Source organism: Oryza sativa, chromosome 5, assembly GCF_034140825.1.
Source record: "Oryza sativa Japonica Group chromosome 5, ASM3414082v1".
Taxonomy (NCBI): domain Eukaryota; kingdom Viridiplantae; phylum Streptophyta; class Magnoliopsida; order Poales; family Poaceae; genus Oryza; species Oryza sativa.
In genome coordinates, this window is record NC_089039.1 from 20,817,295 (window position 1) to 20,839,946 (window position 22,652).

At 41.9% G+C, this 22,652-nt stretch overlaps 2 protein-coding genes across 5 annotated transcripts; both read right to left on the reverse strand.

Moving 5' to 3' along the window:
* Nucleotides 1–1,821: 1,821 nt before the first annotated feature.
* Nucleotides 1,822–12,665, reverse strand: LOC9267502 (uncharacterized). Of its 4 annotated transcripts, none has more exons than XM_015785079.3 (7): nt 10,951–12,665; nt 10,320–10,375; nt 9,928–10,203; nt 9,450–9,686; nt 9,197–9,316; nt 8,946–9,074; nt 1,822–3,106 (listed from the first exon to the last, which is right to left on the reverse strand). In XM_015785079.3, exons 1-7 carry the CDS (start codon nt 12,575–12,577, stop codon nt 2,891–2,893), a joined length of 2,661 nt encoding a protein of 886 aa, XP_015640565.1. In that variant the 5' UTR covers nt 12,578–12,665; the 3' UTR covers nt 1,822–2,890. The 4 variants fall into 4 exon arrangements, 2 of the variants coding, with proteins under 2 accessions (XP_015640565.1, XP_015640567.1); XR_001546278.3 differs by lacking the exon at nt 1,822–3,106 and adding an exon at nt 8,163–8,497 and having other exon boundaries at nt 9,536–9,686; XR_010741430.1 differs by lacking the exon at nt 1,822–3,106 and adding an exon at nt 8,163–8,497 and having other exon boundaries at nt 9,412–9,686.
* Nucleotides 12,666–14,898: 2,233 nt separating this feature from the next.
* LOC4338838 (ubinuclein-1) lies at nt 14,899–22,529 on the reverse strand. Its single transcript, XM_015785202.3, has 13 exons — nt 21,868–22,529; nt 20,642–20,719; nt 20,446–20,538; nt 19,786–19,862; nt 19,162–19,546; nt 18,789–18,888; nt 18,575–18,687; nt 18,111–18,197; nt 17,260–17,382; nt 16,991–17,131; nt 16,603–16,650; nt 15,743–15,844; nt 14,899–15,573 (listed from the first exon to the last, which is right to left on the reverse strand). The coding sequence occupies exons 1-13, from the start codon at nt 22,189–22,191 to the stop codon at nt 15,157–15,159; spliced, it is 2,088 nt and encodes a 695-aa protein (XP_015640688.1). The 5' UTR covers nt 22,192–22,529; the 3' UTR covers nt 14,899–15,156.
* Nucleotides 22,530–22,652: the final 123 nt, after the last annotated feature.

A 22,652-nucleotide genomic window follows, 5' to 3' on the forward strand; every position in this document is an offset into this window, starting at 1 on the left:
GGGTAGAATCGTACTTACAAAGCTGTTTCTCTCTCCAATTTCTTCGGATATAATAAAATAATCCAGCAGGTGTCCAACAGCTAATTACCAGTTTTTTTTGGTGTCCTGTAGCAAATAAGCGTTTTTGCGGTGTCTCCCAGCTAATTACACGTTTTTTGGATGTCCCACAGTAAATTTTGCCATAATATAAGACACAACTACTTTTCAGGGTTGTTCCATAATATAAGGCATACATACATATATGCCATTAACTAACACATCTTCTCCACTAAAATATTATTATTTAAATTCTCCACCATTAAGATCTCTAATTTTATTGGGTGATAATTTATTAGATTAATCCAAACTATGACGTGATAATAATTATTTCTTAGTCTTTAAATTAAGGGTGGTTGTGCCTTATATTTTGAAATATAATAGTGCCAAATTACTACAAACTTAGGGAGTACAAAGTGATTCCATTAGGTAAAACTACTGGATCATCACGGATTCAAAACCAAGCATCATCAAGTTTAGGCAGCGCTTACCAGGTTCAAAATTCTGAAACGAAATTTCGGTCTTATCGGACCCCATGATATTATTTTGGCAATATTTTATTTAAAATTTTGGAAATTTTGGTATATTAGCACTCTTCTGATACAAACGCCAAAAACAAAAGATTGAACCCTGACGCTTTACCTCAACGATTTTCAATGGCCAAACCAGGAATGAACAGCCTTGGTAGCTGGATAATCGGATACTATATATATATATATATATATATATATATATATATATATATATATATATATATATATATATATATATATATTGTCCTCGTCCTAAAATACAAAAAATACTTTACTTATATAATTTTATATGCACATTTTTATAAAATGTGAGTACTAGTATTTACTGTGGATATGTACTAATTAATTATGGCAGCGTCACATGGACGCAAAATCTGTCTGGTGGGTGCACGAACCCAGCCCGGGACATGGCGATACGGCCACAGTTCTCTCGAGCAGTAGACGCACGCGCGTCGCGCTCCCAGCCATCGAGGCTACTGCTACTGCACCCTGCTGCTGCCCTTTTGGAAGGGCCCCGGCCGGTGCGGCACCGGTTAACTGTTGAGGACACTGTGCCGCCATCCTACGATGTCGTACGTTGGTCGCGCGCCGCCCGTTGTTAAACCCTCTTCTCCGATCCAGTTCCCGTCCTACGATGAACAGCGTTTAGGAATTCTTTTTGGACGGGAGCCAACACAAACGAGACAAGGGGGGAGCTATGATTATCTTTGGGGCGGCTAGCTGTGGGGATTCGAATCCCCTGGGCCTCCATGTTGCGCAGGTACATTTGTCATCGGGTTAGAAACCAATTGCGCATAATTTGTGTTTTGGAGCACGCTGGATGTTTTTGCTGTACTCGAAAGACTGAAAATGATGTTTAGCGGCTAATATATTATAAACTGGGACTAGAATCAGTGTTTTTGAAAGACCATATTTTTGTCGCGGCCAGGAAAATATTCTGACCGGAGAAATTAATGTGGACGATGGTTGCATAAACCCCGGGAACTCTGGCCCGAAGAAGCTGATAAACTCGCTAATCATCTTGGTCGCTTGGAAATATGGAAGGAGAGGAATGCTCACGTCTTCCAGCACATCGCCACCACACCCCTTGTCTCAGTAGCGAAAATAAAGGAGAAGGCCAGACCATGGTTTCTGCTTGAGGCAAGGAAAGCTTAGAGATTTCTTACTAACGCAAACCCTGCTAGTGCTTGTGGCAGCGGCCTTTATAATTTGTCTCTTTACTCTAATGAAAAGAGATATCCCTCCTGTCTCATTTGAAAATAAACAAAGATATTCTGACGTAAAAGCTTATGGTCACGTACAAACTGTGATAACAATTTTTTTTACATAATGATCACCAATCTCAATTAGTAGCGAGCTTGACCACAGAACTAGAAGGGTTGGATCAGGTGCCAATTTTCCTTTAGAAGCAGTTGTAGTCTAATCTCTACGATTATCTAAGGACTTTTGAGGAGTTCGGTAGCATGGAAGCTCTACCCCTACCCTTAACATGATGATAGACATCCAAAGATGCTCACAAGGATACAAAAGTTTGGACCCCAAAAGAAAAAAAAAAGGATACAAACATGATAGTGAGGTCATTTTTCTTTCTTCTTGACCCCAACCACGCATACCTCCATTTGACTCCATCTCAATTTCTTGTGTGCTGTTGATCCAAGTCTAGCACTTATGCTGATGGCCTAGATAAAGTGGTTCACTTATGCACCTAAGCCTCTTTGTACTACGACCGAAGGAGGCGGTAAGGTCCTTGAAGGGGCAAGCTACATCAAACAATTTGGAGTAGCACATTGTCGAGGGCCATTGGAGGGAACGTAGCAGCACTAAAAACCGTTGCATAAACTATTGGGCTCAAAAGGGGAGGGGAGCGAACAGAAAACTAATAGATGCCAACTCATTCGATAGGCTTCGATATAATGCCACTCTCCCAATATTATGCACTTTAAAATGTCACTCTCAACATTGACTTCATATTATTTGTTGAGGTTTTTAAGTCCATTTTAATATATTTTCACCTTTTCCACAACTAGGATACGTGAAATGATCAACCTACCCCTCCCCAATCCCTTGTGGAATTAGATTGGTTGGGTCCAACAAGAGCAACACATATATAGCCCATCTCTCTCTCTCTCTCACGTCCAAATTTTTCTCTAGTGGTGCGTGGTGGCTCTCTCTCTCTCTCCCGGTGGCGAGCAATGACTACCAACCCTAGATGGTCGTGATAGTTAACCAATACGAAAAACAAGGAAGGAAATCAATCATCATGACCCTTCTTTTCTTCCGCCGAGGTCCCCTCATTTCTTCATCAAGACCAGTGATAACAATCAGAAGATGTGTACGATATGGAGGTGGAGCAGAAAGTGTAGCAGATGACCGATGAAGACAACCCTTATTGTCGACAAGCGTGTCATTGCTGCCAAGGCCATTCTCCATCTACATTGCTTGAACATTGGTTGCCACCATCTCCCCCTTAGTGCTTGCCATCTCTGCAGCAACCCCTCTAGCCTTTGCTCGCAGATGTTGCAACCATATATAGGGACCTTCAACCATTTTCATAATCATTTTTTCTAGGAAACGAAATTGAAAACAATAAAGCTAGAAATGAAAACGGTATCGAAAAACCGGAAACTAGACTTATACATGTGTATCGATCAAAAACTAGTAATAAATGTCGGAAACATTGAACTACAGAATCTCACATTTAACTTTGCATAAATAATATGATGAAATAAATTCAAGGTTACACCATGTAAATTACAAGTTTTTTTTCCATTTTAACCTTGTCCTCAAGTTAGGCTTTGGTTGATGAGTTGATGGGTCTGTAAACTATGGGTCAAATAAAGAAATAGATCATAAATATTACTGTATTCAAAAATAAGATAATTACTGTAGTATAAAAATGACAATTACCGTAAGAATACGATAAAATTCGGAAACAAATAACCATTTTCACATTGCTCAGCTGGTAAAAATATCAGAAACAAGCGTCGATCAGTCTGAAATTTCCGTGACCATTTTTACCCCTATCTCTAATTGAGAACGCAGAAAAAGACGAGTAGACACCAGGATCTGATTCCGGCTACGGATGGCCCAGGTTAGGCCGAGCAGACTTGTCTCGCTTGCAAGTTGCAAATGTTGCTATTTATACTGGTCCAGTTGAAACCACTCTAAGGATCGTGGCCCGCGGCTTACCTTATTTGCCTAAGCATAGATATCCTGTAAAGCTATTTCAGATCTTCACAGAAACATATATGAACCGGTTGCTTTCTTTTGTGTAATGATGATGAACCGGATTCGTTTGCTCTATCATTGCAATGTGAAGACACAGTAGCGATCACTCTTGTATCCAAAATATCAGTTAAGATGATTTGCTACCTTGTTCATCTCTACCATTACCAGTATCTTATTTTACTATAAAGTTGATGAACATTACCTCCTAAACTTCAACATACAAGTGTGCCACATCATCATCACCCACTAATAATTATTATTTAAAATATTTTAAATATCATGCAAACATAACATATCATTTACAATTTTGTTATATTTTTAGAACTCAATATGCAAGCAATGTAAAATCATTATCTCCGCATCATTTCACATTATTTAAACATATACATCTACCATTTCTATAGTGTATAACATATATTCATTCACATATCCCACAGTAAAGCGCGGGATATCAACTAGTTCTTAAGACGAAAAAGCGAAGCAAGGTGACCCATTTGGGCAACCTCAACATTCGTGGCCCACCCCTCGATTTTATATGGTTTTGAACAAAAGACACACACATGGGACGTAAAAGTCTAGACGGTTGTGACGCTCTAGCCCATCGCGGTACTTAGATGCTAAAGCGATGACAAAGGCAATGCTTTAAGAAGCATGAAGGTTATATAATATGTATATCTATATTATTAGAACTCACTTAGTGTAGTTATTGCTATAAAGAAGCCACCAAAAAAGACCACATCACCACTTACGGTTGAAACAATTTGATGATGCTTAAACAATTCAAATTAGCACATGATCTTTCTAGCTAGCATAAGCATTCTTTTCTATGGGATTAGTCTTATTAGATCAATATATTGCAATTTTACACTGCACTATACACACAAATATCCCACAACAGCACCTGGAGTGTCATTTAGTAGAGCATCTCCCGAAGAAGCCCTATATATAACTCCTAACAGTCAACCTTAAGGATTTTAAGGGCCTCTTTGTTTAGGCTTAGGCTTTTTGTCTTGTGCTTTTAAGTCAGCTTAAGGATTTTAAGGGCCTCTTTGTTTAGGCTTAGGCTTTTTGTCTTGTGCTTTTAAGTCAGCTTTTTGGCTTGATTTATAAGTCAATGGATTTAAAGTTTTAAGTTTAATGGTGGAGTCATACCTCTACCACACATAAGCCAAAAAAAATTTTCTCCAACCTAGCTTTTGGCTTAATAGTGTAAGAGTGGCTTATGACTTTAAAAAAGTCAAACAAAAAAGTTATCTTTGTTTAGGCTTAGACTTTTCGGCTCATAAGCTGGCATATAAGCCAAAACAAAAAGGGCCTAAGGTGCCAAACCACCTCCAACAGGATGCCAAAACTACTCCCTATATTTATCAAACACCAAAAGCATCCATCTTCCCTAATTATAGGGAGTGCCCTTGGTTCAAAAAAGAGACGATGATTAGGGTTCATCTATCAGTGAAATAGGATAGAGAGTGAGATATAGGGAGCCCATCAGATAGTGAAGCTACACGGAGAGAATCTTTGGAATAAGGACATAGGGAGTGAGTTTTTGGATATAAGAGCATGACCAACAAATAGCTAAAATATATCCTTAAAATTTTGCTTTTATGATTCCTAATAAAATTTTTGGGTGTGAATAGATTCCTCCCTCGAAAAAGATCTAAAATTTAACTCCCTATAGTAAAAAGTGGGTCTACCTACCAACAGAAAAATAAACGGATATCGCCTCTCCACCTCCTCCTGCTGATCACTCACCTGCCAGGGCAATCCCTCGCCTCTCCACCTCCTCCTGCTAATCGCTCACCTGCCAGGGCGATCCCTCTCCACAAGTAGCTCTCTCTGCATGTCTGCCGACACGCCCCCTTACTAGTGGAGAGTGACAAGAACAGGGAATGAGGTTCCAATATTTAGGAAGCTAAATAGTAAAAAAAAAAACCCTAAGTTTTGGGATTAGAAGTCATGTTGGGCATATGTTGGTGATTCTTTAAGTGCCTTCCAATCTTGAAATTTTAGTTTTTTTTAGAAAATAAAATTGCCTCCAACAATCCCCTAGTTAGTTTCCCAACGCGTTGAGGATCACTCTACAGGAGAGGGAGGGATCGCACATGAGAGGTGGGGAGCGATTTCTATTTGACAAATTCTGCTACTGGACATCCAAATTTTGTGTAATTTGCTAGTAGACATCGCAAAAACGTGTTACGGCTGAAAGACACCATAAAAAACTGATAATTTGTTGGATAACACTTTCGACTCAATTGAAGAGAGAAATTCTTAAAAAGACGAGAATGCCCCTGGAGCCAAAAGCTTCTGAACTGAGGTTAGAGTGAATATGAAATATGATGCATGCTAACGATGTACTTAGGGCAATTACAAATTTAGAGCTACATAAATTTTCACCTAACGTCATGTTTGAAGCACGTGGTCCTAAGGTGTTTTCATGTTTCTTAAGAATTCATCTCTAAAAAAATTGAGCCAAAAGTGTCATCAAAGCAAATTACATTTTTTTAGCACCTTTCAGTCGTAATATGTTTTTGCGATGTCTACTGATAAATTACACAAATTTTGAGTGTCATGTAGCCAAAATTACCCTTTTATTTATGTTAGTAGTTTAATTTTTAGATATTTCTTAGAGAGAAATTTATTTACACCTAAAACTTTTTTTAAGAATCATAAAGGCAGAATTTTGGAGATATTGTTTTTGGGCATGAGTTGGTGATGCTCTAAGTGATCCGAGCATCATTACGTCCTACAAAAAGGCATTATGCTGAAGTATAATAATCGAGCTCCAACAATACAACACAGATCAGAAAGCAGCGCACCGCTTACTACGGTTATCACAAAGCAGCACTGCTTAAGGGAATATATGGAAAATTCACAGTGGCTCTCGATCATTTCCCACTTGCCAAGAAGCTTTCGCCAGTGCTACTCCCGCAAGCTAATTGGCACTTTTACTCTGAATTATTGACCATTAAATTCTATCCTGCAACTTACTAACTACCAATGGGCGCGCGACTGAGACGAAGGATAGATGCTTTGGCATGACCGACCGTCCATGTCTCCCGCAAATCCCTCTCAGCATCGATCAGCGTCGGCCACTGGTACCGCCGACGGGGGCCATCATCGTGGCAAAGATGAAGTAGCAGCAGGCTACGTTGATGCAGAAAGGCGTGGACTCTAGTGATGAACTTCTAATGAGGATTTTTCGAGCTGTACATGTCGTAGGTTGCATCACCCGAGGCAATAGAGGACAGAGACAACGGTGACGTTACCATCTACCCATCCATGCAGGCTAGTGCCAGAAGCATATGGAGTTGGCGATGGTGGGGGCTGGGGAGTGATGGTATCAGATGTTGGAGGTTAGCTCAGGTGGATGCCGGCGGCCGGCGGGGTCCTCACCGTGGAGGTTGGCTAGGAAAGGACAGTGGCTGCAGCCTGCAGCGTCGGCGGCTCACCGACGAACTCGCCTGGCCTTGCCGCAGCTGTGGGGAAGGGATATGGAAGGGAGGGGAGAAAGAGGGTCGACCAGCTCGGTTCGCCTCGGCTTGTTAACTTTACCAAGCTAAAAGCCTAACTCGGCTCATTAATGAGCTATTATCTCTTCTTTTAAAAAGTCTACCAAATTATCATACGTTAACATAAAAAAAAACACTAAATCGTAAAGAACTCACTAAATACTAGTTTGGATGTAATTAAATGACTAAATACTAGTCAATAAGCACCAAGTATAAAAAGATATCATGACCTTCTATACTATCAAGCTAAATGAATAGCTCATGAGCTAACAAGCTAAAAACCTAGCTCGGCTCGGCTCATTGTACTACAAGTTTGAGCTTATCCAAGCCATAAGCTTGAAGCTTTTCTTTCCACCCCCAGGGGAGAAGAATAGTAGGGCAATATGGGAATAAGGGCCCCTTTGATTCGCAGGGTTGAAAAAACAGAGAAATTAGAAAAACACATGATTCTGATAGAAATTGGAGTGTAAAACAGAGGATTGCAAAACACAGTAAAAACACAAGAAGGATCGTTTGATTGTACAGCAGGAAAAACGCATGAATCGAATGAGAGAGATAGACTTAAAGGAAATTTTCCACGAGGTTGGAGCTCTTGATAAGTTTCCTTCAAAATCTACATACAATGTATCATTCCATAGAAATTTCATAGGATTTGAAAAGCTTCAATCCTTTTTAATCAAATGGCCAAATAGGAAAATTTTCTATAATATTTGAATCCTATGAAATTCCTATATAAATCCTTTGATTTAAAGGGGCCCTAGAAGTGTCATATTCAGCAAAAATAAATAAAAAAATAACATAGGCAAAAGCGAGAAATGTTCAATTTACTAGAGTGGCAAGTGATCAAGAATCACTATGAGGTTATCAATTTTCTTGAAGTAAAATGGGATTGAAGAACAAATTCCATGATTTTTCTAGTAGAAGAAACAAATTGATATGAGCTACGACTTCGATGGTTTCTATATGATACTACTGTTACAAAAAACCTTACCCTATTGTGCAGTTGCACTCAAACTTTACCATACAGGTTTATCATCATTCACCAAAAGCAGCATTCAAATTCTAATTACATGGTCCTATCAGTCTTTCGTTATCAATTCGACTATACAGTGTGCTATTCACAATATATACAAGATGGAGTGACAAATGATTAATAATCCTGATTTAGAGTTAAGATGCCTTGTAGAAAACCTGGTAAAATATGAACCTGCATTAGCTTTTAGTGGTTTAAGTACAGTACTATGTTTATTTAATTCTTGTGTAATAGAATCAGATAAAGGATGAAGTCTTCCACGTAGAAACATGAATTGTGAGGGGGAGATGTGTCAATATTATCACTGAGCATTTCTTTTCTAGGAACCAACCCCTTGGGTTATTTTGACAGGTTGGATGAGAAATAAAAAGAGCTGTTTCCCCAGAGGACAAATTATACTAGCTAGCATGGTACAGGGGTAATAATTGTGGGTAATTGGCGGGTGGCGATTCTAGCAACAAAAGGTATTGCAAGACAATAAGTTATTTAACCAAAGATAAATTAAGGTAGAACTATAATCCCAAACATCATCACATAAACGGAACTCAGAAGTTGTCTACAAGCTTACTAATAAAGTAGACAACAAACAAAAAGAGGTATACATACCTTAATCTCCCTGTTAGAAAGTCCAACTATCAGCCTTCCATCCCAGTACAGTATTGAAGTTATAATTGAATCACAAGTAAAGGTAGCAACATCTCTGATTTCCACCTCTGAATCATCTTCCAATAACTCCTAACATAATTAACCCAAGAAAAATGCAAGGTAATCAATACATGTTAGATATAGAGCACTTATGTTTTAGAAAATGCATGCTTATGTTTTATAGTTCATATGAACAAAGCAACTAAACAGACCTGAATATTTACAACTTTATCCCATCCACCAGCATAGAGCCACTTGTCATTCAATTTAGCAGCATATATAGCACCGTTTTGAAGTTTCTCTGACTTTACTAGGACATCATCCTTCCAGATCTGATTGACAAAAATAAAAATGCCATGATTTAGCTTACGCACAAACCACATTGACTGCAATTAAAATTATAACACAACGTGACCAGAATATACACATTTCACATTATAAGTCATGATTGAGGTATAGGGAAACCTTCAAACAGCCATTTTCATATGATGCAACAACAAAATCGAGTTCTGTTGAAATTGACAGCACAGGAGTAATGCTTCCTGGTGTACCATCTTCCAGTACAGACAGCGGGCTGTGATCAGTGAGCCACCATGATCTAATAGAACCATCCCAACTTCCACTGTAAAGAATACCACAGGCAACCGCAAGGCAAGAAACAGTTGATTTGTGACCTGTCATTGTGCAGCGTAGTGAATAATCCTGAAAAAGGGGGATAGAGAATTAACTTCACATAACATGCTAAAATTAAGATAAATGGATATGAACCCCTTAACCATATGAATGACCAAATCAGACTTGTTATCAAGATAATAGGAGGGAAACATTCTGGAATCAACTTCCAGGGCAAACTGTACTCTAATGTTAAATTTTAGTCCAAACACCAACATTATTATAATCCCTGTATGCTAATTAATAAAGCAAATTGGATTAGCATCTTTACCTCTAGAGACCAAGCCTTAATAGATTTGTCTCTACTACCAGTGTAAAGATAACCAGTTCCAGAAACAGCCAAACAGTGAACACCTCGATAAATCCAATCATTACTTTCATACCACTTATTCAATGGTTCATTACTGAGTGAAGGATCAACACACCAGACAAATATTCCACTACCACTGTCTCCACTTATACAAAGTGACTGATTATCATTGTCAACAACAACAATTGCTGTGATTTTGTGTTCATGGCCCTTCAAACTTTGTTTATGAGAGAAGTCCTGTAGAAAGAACCCAAGGACCAATAGAAGTCAGAAAAATGAGCCACGGAAAACTAAAGAGGAGATAGAAATGATACTAACAGAACTGACAAGAAAGAGAAGAGGAGAGAAGATACCTGCAGTGACCATACATTGATTGTCTTGTCGTAAGAAGAGCTAAACAAAAAGCCTCCTGCAGTCAATGAAGATCTATTATTGGGAAGTCCTTGAGTGGCAGTTCTTGTTAAGTGCATAACATTAAAAATATCCACTAGCATAATAAGATGTGTCATGACCATAGAATAACACCACAGATGAAAGAATCGGATACTCTAGCAAGGACGCCAACAATGAAATCAAAAATCTAGTGCAAACTAACGGTTACCTGCAAGATTTCAAAACATTTACTTAACATCAAATTAACATAAAAACCTCCAAGTTATAATTTATGTTACCTTCATTGACAAGTTTGACATGAGAAACCTATGATAAATGATAAACTAGAATGAAATGAAACAAAACGAAAACAGAGTTATTCAAAATCTTCTCCTTTTTGCATGTTCATATGTATCTCATAACACACATTAATGTTGAACATGAAATTGTCAAAGGATCTAAACACTAGGTAGATGACATTAATATTTCGTTTTAAAACTATCCAGATAGCAATGGTGTCCAAATCAATAGTTTCAATGTAGAACTTAGTTGCTGGTTTGCACTATATATGCCTTAAATAATTAAAGTTGTAAATACTCCAATATGTTATACCTCCAATGGCTAATCCCGTAATACAGTCACGGTGAGCAAGCAGAGTTGAAGAATTGTACAGTCCACATTTTGGCCCATCCATTCCAGCTGCACCAACTTCTTCGTTGTTTATAATACCACCACTGCTTGCATCATCTGGAGTTGAATGTTTGTCATCCAAATCCTGAGAAAGATGCATTGTATCATCTGACTCAACAGCACCAAGGTTAGAGCACATTGAGGACAACTCCCCAAGGAGCAAACACATAAAACTCTTTCGAGCTGCAAGATCAACATTAGGAATCAAAGCTTCAATGTCGGAATTCATCAATGAGCCGTTAATACATTTCCAGACATCAGCAATTTCTGGACGGCCTTCTGGATCATAGTTCAAACATGACACTATGGTTGCAGACCATGGTTCCATATGTGTGCCAACCAATGAAGCATCAACCTTCGTAAGCACTTCATTCTTCCAATCATCGTATGACCCCTCAGTACTCCATCCTGCTGCAAGCTGCTCATCCCCAGTTACAAGTGCCACCAATAAACAACCAAGCAACCAAGCATCTGAACTAGGCCCTAACAAGCCACTGAAATCATGATCCTTTATCTGCAACTTGTCATGCACCACCTCTGCCACCTCAGGAGCCATGAAGGCCTTAGACTTGGATGAGCAAACCCCTACCCGAACCCCGTGGCACAAGGCCAAAACCTGATTCAGGTCGAGCAGGCAGTGTCCAAAGCGATCGAGGCAGAAGCATCCTAGCCCTATGCACCCCAGTACCAGCCCCTCTCCGTGCAATCCCATGAACGCTTCACAGACCTCCATTCCGACATTTCTGATCAGAGCCACCGTCTCCTCTCGTCGGCTCCTCTCCTCCAACAAGCAGGAGACTCCGCGGGAATGCCGCTCGGAGAGCAGCCACAGCGGAGCCGCCTCGGGGCCCATCCAGAAGCCGTAAACCCTGCAAACCCGCCGCGCCAACCGCGACGAGACGGCCACCAAATCGATCACTTCATCCCTCGCCGCGGCGCTCAGCGCATCGATCGCGGCGGCCACCCGCGCCGCGTGGCTGGGCCGGTAGTACAACGGGGACTCCTGCTTGGCGGCGGCGGCGGGGGTTTCGATCGGGAGGAGGCTTACGGGGTGGCCACGCGGGCAGAACCACGGGGCGCCGAGGTCGGAAGCGAAGGACCCGATGGCGAGGCCCGCGGCGGGAGCGGGCGAGTGGAGCGGCGAAGCGGACTCCGGGAGGACGGCGTGGCGGAAGCGGGAGAGGAGACGCGAGTGGTCCGCGTGGAGCGGGACATGAGGAGGCGGCGGCGCCGCGGCGGCGGTGCGAGAACGAGAGGGGTTTGGGGGCGAGGGGAGGAGGGAGATGAGGGCGAGGTTTTTGGGGAGGGAGGAGGGCCCGAGAGCGCGGGAGAAAGGGACGCACTGGGAGCAGAGAGGGCAGCGGAGCGAGGCGGCGGAGGCGGAGGCGGAGGCGGAGGCCGGCGGGAGGGAGGCGATGCAGGGGCCGCAGAGGGAGTGGCCGCACGGGAGGACCCGCGGCGCGGCGGAGGCGGCGTCGAAGGGGGAGAGGCACACCGGGCACTCGGGAGGCTCCGCGTCCGGCGGTGGCGATGCGGTGCCCGCCGCCATGGCCGCCTCTTATGCTCGGCCGGGGAGCTCGCCGGCGTCGGGGACTCGTTGGTTTTGACTATACGGCCGGCGGAGCACGGGAAGGAGCAACTCGCCAAGTGGGCCGAGGAAGGGAGGTTGACTTGTGATGTGTGGGCCAACATGGTAGCGAGAGGAGAGAACACCAAGCGCAGCAAAAAAAAAAATAAGTTCACAAGCTGTCCCTCGACTCTACGTCGAGTCTCTTTGAGGTCCCTAATCTCTAACTAGGTCCATAAATCTTCACCCCTAAATTATACAAAATCGTGTAATTTAGGTCCATAGCAGTATAGATCTCTGGTTTCGCTGACGTGGCATCCAAGTCAGCAAAATAAAAAATAAAAAATATATATGAGACCCATATAAGTGATAAGAAAAGAGTGGGATCCACGCATCTCTTTTTCTTCTCTTTTCTTCTCTTTCATCTCTTCTCTTCTTCAGAGTTCAAAGAGGGAAGCCGGCGGGCAGTCGGCGGGACTGGGAGGCCAGTGGCAGGCGAGCACGCCAGCGGTCAGTGGGTGGCGGGCGGAGCGGCGGTGGGCTGCGGGCAGAGCGAACAGCTGGTGGAGCAGCGGCAAGCGAGCGCAGCGGCGGGCCTAGTAGCGGGGGCGAGCATGGCGGCAGACCACATCTCCAAGAATCGCCACAAGCCGCGGCTGTCTGCTGTAGGTGCGGCGTGGTGCACGGCCACCCCAACCGCAACGTCCCCACCACCGGAGCTTCCACCGATGACCGAAGAACTCTGTCACTTGCACCGCCATGACGGGCGTGGGGAGCTATCACAGCGGATGTCCGGGACGAGCTTCTGGAGCACGTCCTCATCGTGGTCCTCCCCTTCATCAACGAGCCTCCTGAAGTCGAGGTCCGTCTCAGCCTCTATGAAGGCTCGAGGCGGGACGCGAGCTAGGCAAAGTGGAAGACAGTGGATGGACAGGGAGCTCCCCCGTTCTCGGCCGCCACCACCGCTGTGCCCCGCAGGTGGTCGACGATGCTAGGAATGGCATCACCAGCGAGAGAAGGGGAATTGGCAAAGGAGGAGATGGTTTCTTGGTCGCCGTCTACCTCCGGCGCACGCAGGCTGGGTGAGCTCGGACGGGCTCAACAATTGCCTCCCCCTCCCTCCCGAACTTGCTGGCCTCCTCTCCCTCCCTCTCATGCCTTCGCCTCCCCCACAGGCTGCCTCTTTGCCGCGTTGTGGTTGGGTTGGGAATGGCCCCAGAAGAAGTATGGCCACGAACGCTTCGGCGATGGCTGTCCTCCTCCCCAATTTCCCCGAAAGCTGATGCTCCATTGCAAGTCGCCAGTGGCCGCGGCGCTCTACACCGAGGGAGCGCCAGAGGCTGTGCCAACGCCGGCTTGGGAAGAAAAGAGGAGAGGGCTTCGACATGTGGGCCCCACGCACTTTCTTTTTTTCTGACTATGATGCCACATCAGCGAAATCAAGGATCCATACTGCCATGGGATCGAAATTGTACGGTTTTGTATAGTTTAGGGTGGAGATTTCTAATATTGGAGATAAGGGACGTCAACAAAACTCGACGTAAAGTTAAGGGACCGCAGATGAACTTATTCCAAGAAAAAGGCCCCGTGCGAATTACGTACTCAATCTATCTCATTTTAAGCGCAGCCATGAGTTTCTGTTTCCAACTTTAATCGTCCGTTTTATTTAATTTTTTTTTAAAAAATAAAAACATAAGCCACGCATAAAGTATTATTTATGTTTTATCATCTAATAACAATAAAAATATTAATCATAAAAGAATTTCAAATAACACAAACGACCAAAATTGGATAAAAAAATGAGACGGATGGAGGACATTCCAACTACGAATTGGTACTTCGTACTTAGTTGTTTTTTATAGAAAGGACGGGGTATAAAACGGAAAAAAATTGCTATATCACTAACAAAAAAGTTACTACTCGCTTCGTTTTTTAATAGACGACGCCGTTGATTTTCTAAACACATGTTTGATCATTCGTCTTATTTAAAACAACTAAAAAAAGAAAATATAATTACATAAATTGTCTAAATATGTGATAAAAAGTCAACGGTGTCTATTAAAAAACGGAAGTAGTACATAAATTGCATAACTTGCCTCTAGAAAAATCAAGAGACCAGATTTGACAGCAGAATGATTCACACAACACTTTATTCTGTGAATATATCCATACCTAAAAAGTGCTTCCGAGATATATTGACGATCTAGATTGTACAGAGCTAGGTTTTTCTCAATTTATAGTCTAAGAGGGGAAGAAAAATGGCAATCTAAAGATGAAATTATCTACGTTGCAGGCTATCAGAGTGAAGTGCAGAATATAACAGCAACAGTAAAAACGAAACCGGCTAGACATTGTGTTACAGAGGGTTCTTATAAATACACCTTATTTTTAGTATCAAACAAGATCTTCAAGAATTAGTGGTTGCTCAGAAGCCAACAAATAGGCTCCGAGAGCATCCCAGTAGCAATCACCTAGCTAGTGTGTTCTACTATATTGGTTATCAACGACCTTTGCCGATGATTTATTTTGTTCTCCAAAGCTATGCCAGCACGATCAGGACGTTAGCTGCTGCTGGGGCGACTGTCGCTGCTTGGAATGGCAAGCAGCGTCTGGGGAAGGTTACTGACCTTTGTTGCCTCATCTGCACGCTTTGCCGGCTTCTGTATTTCAATACCATGATGATGAAGTTCAGCAGTAGCCTTCGGTGGGTTAACTTGCCTATCTTCAGAGTCTATTTTTCGTTTCTTCATGCTGGTAGAACTCCTGTTGCCATCCGATCCTGCACCGACGCTCATTTCATTAACTTTGTCGACACTTCTGCTACTCTGACTATTTCCATTGTTAACCACAGGATACATGGTATGGGTGCTTGTCATATTTTGCAGGGACTGTGCAGATTGTGGGGCGGCAGGGTCGCTGTCACGCAACTTGGCAGCAGCAGCCAGCCTTCTCCTCTTCATCCTCTGGTCATTGCGGACCTGAATGGCATGATTGGTTTGAATGAGGTACTATAAAATAGGATAATTTGGAAATTTACATTACTGAATTGTACACTTGTTTTCCTTCACTCCATATGATTATGACGGTTAAAAATAAAGACATGGTTAAGCTAAAATGGCATTCACGCCTTAAGAGAAGATCTTTCACCTTCCTCTGCCTATATAATAAATTCCTTCGCTCCTTAGATCTAGAAATGGCATCTCGAATTCCAACTTTATCCATGTCGCCATGTGGCCATAAGTTAGCAAGCTGGTGCAGAAACAAAGATATTGTAATTTGTATGAGCGTTATGGACAAGTATAATCACATTCGCTAGGAAAACTGGAGAAGTTGTACAAAAAATGCACTTTGAAACAGAACATCACCAAAATACCCAAAAAAAATTTTAGAGGAAAGGCTTTCACCCAGCTTTTACTGAAAGCACAGTACGGTACACAAAGAGAACGATCACAACCAAAATACCAAATTCATATGCTCGGGTGATAAAATTTAAAGTTTCTGAAAGAAAACAAATCCATTATAGAAATTAACAGGGTATACATTTACTTTGATAATTATGAATAGCTAAATAAATATTTAAGGAACTTAAGGCTGTTTAGCAAACTTGGATAGTTGGATATATAAACAAGCTAAGGGATCATACAAACTCAAATTATGTTGCTTTGCTTACAGGCACTTTAAACTAAGTAACAAAGTGCTATCCTTGACACAATATACCAGTGCAATTCGTTTGCTGGTCAAAAATTAGCCCCTTATCCCAACATACATAAGCAAGTCGGCATTACAAATTTACAAATATAAAAGTGAGTTAAGGAAAATAAAGTTCATGATCAACAGTCTGTCTAAGGAGTGTGACTGCGTAGTGAATCAGAAAGGGAAGGCTGGAATTTTCTAATCCATTGATTCAAGTTGAAACACTCAATCAGACTAAAGGCACATATAAATGTAGAGGAGTTTTTTAGCAATCACAGAAATAAAAAGGTGTGGTAAAAGAGGCAGGATGGTACCTCTAGATACAACTTACGACTCTGAGGGCCCTTATCTTCATCCATACCCTGAAAAGCATGCATTACTCATGCTAGTAAGCATAATCACAATTTGTAAAAATACATGGTTTTGAACTTCCAAGCGATACTACATATAAAATAAGTAAAAAAGCAAAACGATAAGACTTTATCCAAGACACTCCTGTTCTAAACCAACTCTAGCGGCCTCCTTATTGAAGGGGGAAATAAAAAAATATCCTTTCACCAACATACACTTAAAAATAGACAAAAGGTAAAATAAAATAGAGAAAATGTCTCTATTGCTGATGTCGTTCTTTCAGCACAGCAATTGGGCAATTGGCTATGCATTGCAATTATCATTGAAGTAAACATGATAATACGACTATACCTCAACATACAGATCATACAGGTCGCAGATCCTGTCCTCCAATACAGCATCCATGACAGATTTTCCTCTCAAGGCCATTCTGTCATCATGAGTAACAGGATCCTGAAAGCCATCTATAGATTCAACCTTATGTTCAGCACCCTGAAAGCATACAGATATAAGAGTTCCTACTACCAAAGCTTTTCATAAGAATGAAGACTGGAACAAAACGCAATGTGTCTGAAAATAAAGCAGATTACACCACTTTACTGACAAGGTAATTATTTCACCTTAGGTTTGGTGGCTAGACGTGCTTTGACCATTTCATAGATTTCCATTTTCACTTGTTGCAATTTCCCAGCCTTCTCTTGTTTAGCACATAAACCTGATTGCACCATTTCTTTCATGTTTCTCTGTGCCAAAAAACATTTGGTAAGTAAAATCTTTAAAACTCACCAAGTCACCATACAACACAAGGAGATTCTTTTTGCCGGTGCCTCTTGGTATGTCTTTTGAATATATGTTCATTTGACAGGATCACTATGCAACATATATTTATTCTACCACGCTTACTAAAGAGTAACAAAGCCCATGCCTGTCAACACAAACAAAGGCAAGAACAAATCCTTAGATGCAACACCCCCCCCCCTCCAAAAAAAAAAAAAAAAAAGATTTCAGCATGCCAACAGGAATCTAGAATCCACTTAGTTGTAGAATATAAGAATAGTTCAAGAAACCACATAAAAAGAGTGGAATATTTGTACTGGTGCCCAAGGCCTACGAAAACGATGCATAAAGAACTGGACAAAAAGAGTGTCTATCTCTTGTTACCTAACTAGCACTCGTTTAAATATCTCAATGAATCTACAGGCTACCTTTATCAATGGATGATTAGATCACAACATCCTATGATTTTTTTTTCAATGTTCAAGAAATAAAGATCATTTCCAGACAGAGATAATAGACGACCCAGAATTGGAAAAGCAACAAAAGATACTATCCTTTTAAAAAAAATGAAATGCATGGAAGTAATTGGACAAGAAAATAATCATAATGCATGCATAAAAGGTATACATCAAACCAATAATTGTAATAAGCCCCTACCACACTGGACATGAATTTAATCACTACCTCTACTCACCTTCAGTGTCCTACGGTGCACAAGGTGGCCAACTATGCCCATGAGGCGATTGATCAGCTCATGTTCTGGTATTTTTCCTTGATTTGCCTGCATTTGTCAATATTCTGCTGTCATATGTTGCCTAAGAAGTTCAAGTTGCCACTTGCCAGTACTTGTATTAAAAAGTTAGAACAAAACATTTGCATTGGAATACAGAAAACAAAAGGTTGTACTTCTTCAAGCTTCTCTATTCACATAATCTACTGCAGCAGCATAGGAAGTTAATGCATGAATGCATCTCTGTAATCCCTCCTAATAAACATAGCGATTACCATGACTCGACACATGCATTCTATATCAAGTTTCAAATCTAACAAATATTGAACGGACACAGTTACACTCTAGCCTTAGAAACATTGCTAAGTGGGCCGTAAGTAAACAAAGGCACTTCACTACAAGGTAAAATAGGGTGTGCTACAACATACCGATAACCTTGCGACCTTAGCAAGTTTTTGTTTTACTTCTTGTGGCAATCTTCTTTTAACTGCTACCTGGCAATTTGCCTCAGCCTCATGTACATCAAGAATCTGTGGTTTGTCTGTGAGGATGATTCCACGCAACAAAAGCCAAAGTTAATTCCAAAAGGGGCTTAGAAATATATCCACCATGATATATAAGGTTTAATAATAAGATACACACATTCAGTGACAATGTTTTGGAGGTCACGGATAGCTCGCTCAAGTCTGGTACCCTTGGTCTTGGTACCTGAACCTTCTGTATGGATTTTTGTGGCCAAGTGCTGAAAATGCAAATATAGAATATTGAGCAATTGTCCCATAAATTAGGGCATAATTGTCTCGACAGAATTATAGCAGTTGACAGACAACACATTTCATGACACTTACTAAACATGCTGCATATGCGTGTGGCAGTTTTTCTCTGTTTACTTCCATGTCTTATGTTGTAATGCTTTTGTGCTGAATAAATTAGTGCTATGTACTTTGGGGATGAAAAGATAACTATGGTTTGCACCATGCTCACAAGTCACAATACCAGTTTCCTTGATTCTTACCATTGTTTCTGTTGAATAGATGTTACTGGAAGCATGCAAACCAGAAAATTGACCAGCATTATATTTCTCTTTGTGGTGCATGTTCTTTGACAAATCTTGGTTCGCCCCATTAGAAGTTATTTTCTGTTGGAGGCCAAGATGTCCTGGAGCATCCTTGTCTCGGTATGCTGAATAAGGGTACTCAAATGTTCCATTAGCTCCAGATTTGTGACCATTACTAGTACTCTTCCCCGTTTGGAGAGTGCTTCTTTTAGAGTCTCTTAAAGGCGTGCCCATGTATGAGGAAGAGCCTGGAGAAAATTCCTTGTTATTCTCAATATAAGAACTTGATGAGTCTTTTCGTCTTCGTTTCTTTGGTTCAACAGTCTGTACTGAATCAAAGTCACTGCAAAAGTGGGTGGAAGCATGTCAAGATTTATGTCATCCTATAACAGCAGATATGTAATGCATGTTGGCACTGATGCAAAGATTACTGTTATTATGTTATAACATCCCACATGATATCATTCTGAATAGCTAGTCATGACACCGCACAATGCCTTCTAGAATCATTTGGTGGGATTATTTTATGCATAACTTGCCCAACACCATAGCTGCAAATTAAAGAGTTTTTAGGAAAATTACATTTGTTCCAATTTTCCTTTGTTCACAAAATAACCATTGTGCTTGGTTGCAAAATTGTCAACTTCAAAATATTCATCCTGTGGATAAAAAACAACAGAGTGATCAGAACACTGGCTATCATTCTCAGCATGTCAAATGGTAATGATACAGAAAAAGAATCATTGAGATGTTCTAAACAAGGCTAGATATATGCAGCAAGAAGCATGTAAGCTCACATTTGGTTTGCATATAAATTAGTGTCGGTAGTTAAGTTCTTCCAGCCATATAGATCATTCTGGTTTTGCACAAAGTAGCAGTTTTTCTTGTTGCAACTTGAGTGAAGTACCATATTGAATTCAAGATAATAAACCCTCATTCTTCCTAACACTAGAAAAATAGCTCAATGAAAAAAGAAAGATTATAAGAGCATGCCATTCTCAGCTGTTCTTCAAATTTGGCATATGGAATGGTAGCCAAGAAGTCAAGGCTGTTATTTATGATACATATAACAGGATAGTAGCACATATGCAGAATGCATGGCAAAACAAATAGTAACAAGCTTAACTCAAAGCACTACAATGTCAGTATTAACACTGTTTAGGTCAGATGAGCCAATGAAAAAGAACATTTTATTAACAATACATTAGAGCATTATTATATCAATTAAATTGAAAAGCTAACCAATTCATCATCATCAATAAACGAATCTTCTGTGTCATACTGATCATCATCAGGCGCATCATCCAAGTCTTCCTCATCACTACTATTTTTGCCCTGGCATAGTAAAAGGATGTAGACAGAGGTAAGCACTTTTCGTGTGCATAATGGAAAGTAAAAATGAATTTCCTCTCTGATAGTAACACCATATGTTTCTTACCATGTAAAGGCGCTCAATTTTCTCAATAACTGAATTGAACCGATTTGATTGTGCGCAGTCATTTTCTGTAGGATGTGTCTGATTCAAAAGATGGAATGGCCATTATTTCAAATACAGTACATTATTTCAATTTCAATAAAAAAAACTAGTTGATCTGTGCAATCATATGTGAAGACAACCACAAGTTAGGCTGATTTAATTCAACAAATGGGTAAGGGTAATGACCACCTGCAAATGAGTAAGCACAACCACCACCTATCAGAATGTCTGATACAAGTTCCAACAAAATATAGGAATTATTGCCTACAAATGACACATCTTGCTTGTATAGTATTCCAGTTTACATTAATCATCTTACCAGACAATTTCGAGGAATTAATATATCATTGTTGCATCATTGCAAGACAATGCACATACTTCTAGTGTATGCGTAAACCCCTTCCATAATTCTGGTTTGTCATCAAAACGGACCTGCTATATTGATTCTACCAACAGAATAAAAGCTTAACAAAGTTTGCATGGCATTTGTAGTTCTTACATATGGTCACATAAGTAGCAAGTCTTGAGATCTTATCGTTTTTGAGAAACAAGTCTTCATAACTTGACCTTCTTCCCCCACTGATAGATTATTTCCCATTGATCAGTAATCAATACAGCAGCAGTAGCCAACAAGGCTCATAACTGTGGGATTGAGGGTTCAATTCCCACTATTAAAGTGTCCAATGTACCAGACTACCAGTTTAAGATGTTAGAAGAAATGCGGATGCAAAATCGGTGCAGCCTAGTTACCTAGTGGGAAATCCCAACATCAAGGTAAAGCTGGTGACCGCAGACATGGTGAGGGGCAATCTGGCATTGAGAAATGATATATTTTGATGCTATAGAAAAGAAGCAGAGGAGCATATTCTTTTCACCCTCCAATTTGCAAAGGTGCTCGCGGCGGCAACAGCTAATGGATGCTTTCCTTTAAGTTAAATCTCAATAACTTTTGCTGTCACTTCTCGGTTTCTCTGTTGCGAACTTATGCTCGGCTCTGCATTTGGCCTCACCATGATAGATAATTGAAAATCGTATTTAGCTAATTGAAGAATCATAATCAGACCTCCCAACTCCCACACAAAATCCCCCGCGGTTTTCAGGCTTGATCAGGTGAAAAATTGCACGCAGAATAGGCACGGAAGACAGAAATCGGCAAAAAAACATGTAACGAGAGCACGAAACCCTACCGCACCAGATGGTCCAGGGAGGGGGGCGACCGCCGGCTGTGCCGCCGCCGCCGGCGGCGGGGGCGGCAAGGCAGCTCCGAGGTCAGCCTCCTTGAGCATCTTCCTCCACGACACAATGGTGGTCTCCCCGGGCCGTAGCTCCACGGAGAACACCCGCCTCCCTCCCCCGCTCGCCCCCGCCCCCGCACCCGCCGCCACTGCAGGCGGCGGCCGCGGCGGCGCCCTAGCCTCGCCCTCCGCCGCCACCGCATCTCCCGGCGGCTTCGGCGCCGCGACCGCGGCGTGGGCCGCGGGGGCGCGCGGGGGGACCACGGGCTCGCCCATGGCAGCAGTGGCTGCAGGATCGATCGGCGGATCGCGACCGCGACGCGTCCAATTGAACGGGGGGGAATTCCGTCGCGCCTCGGGCGGCGGCGGCGGCGGCTCAGGCGGTGGTGGTTGGTCGGGGGGTGGGGGGAGGAGGCGAGGCGAGGCGTGGGCGCGTGGCGTGGCGTGGCGCGCGGGACACGGGTGGGGATAGTAGTGGGTAGTGGCAAGGAAGGCAGGTGAGGTAGGAGGAGGACGACGAGGCGACGGGTGAGGTGAGGGGATACGCCGCTTCGGGATACGCGCCGTGACGGCCGTGGATTTTTTTTTCTTTTTCCTTTCTGTTACTCCAGCTCGGATCTCGCCGTCGCCGCCGTTTGTTTCCTCTTCTTGGTGGATACGATATGCTTTCCCAAATCTAGCCCACACGACAGCCCAGTGTGACACCATAATTTAGTGTTGGAAAAAGTACACCCAAG

What these genes read in the sequence shown, in the direction of transcription:
- LOC9267502 (XM_015785079.3), bottom strand. Translation starts at nt 12,577, where the DNA reads ATGGCGGCGGGCACCGCATCGCCACCGCCGGACGCGGAGCCTCCCGAG. An exon ending in TACGGGATTAGCCATTGGAG is followed by an intron (nt 10,376 to 10,950) that starts GTATAACATATT and finishes CATTGACTGCAG; the next exon opens with GAGGCTTTTTGTTTAGCTCT. An exon ending in TTAAGGCTTGGTCTCTAGAG is followed by an intron (nt 9,687 to 9,927) that starts GTAAAGATGCTA and finishes CCCCTTTTTCAG; the next exon opens with GATTATTCACTACGCTGCAC.
- LOC4338838 (XM_015785202.3), bottom strand. Translation starts at nt 22,191, where the DNA reads ATGGGCGAGCCCGTGGTCCCCCCGCGCGCCCCCGCGGCCCACGCCGCG. An exon ending in TTATTGATGATGATGAATTG is followed by an intron (nt 19,863 to 20,445) that starts GTTAGCTTTTCA and finishes TTTTATCCACAG; the next exon opens with GATGAATATTTTGAAGTTGA. An exon ending in GTCGTAAGTTGTATCTAGAG is followed by an intron (nt 15,845 to 16,602) that starts GTACCATCCTGC and finishes TTTCTGCACCAG; the next exon opens with CTTGCTAACTTATGGCCACA.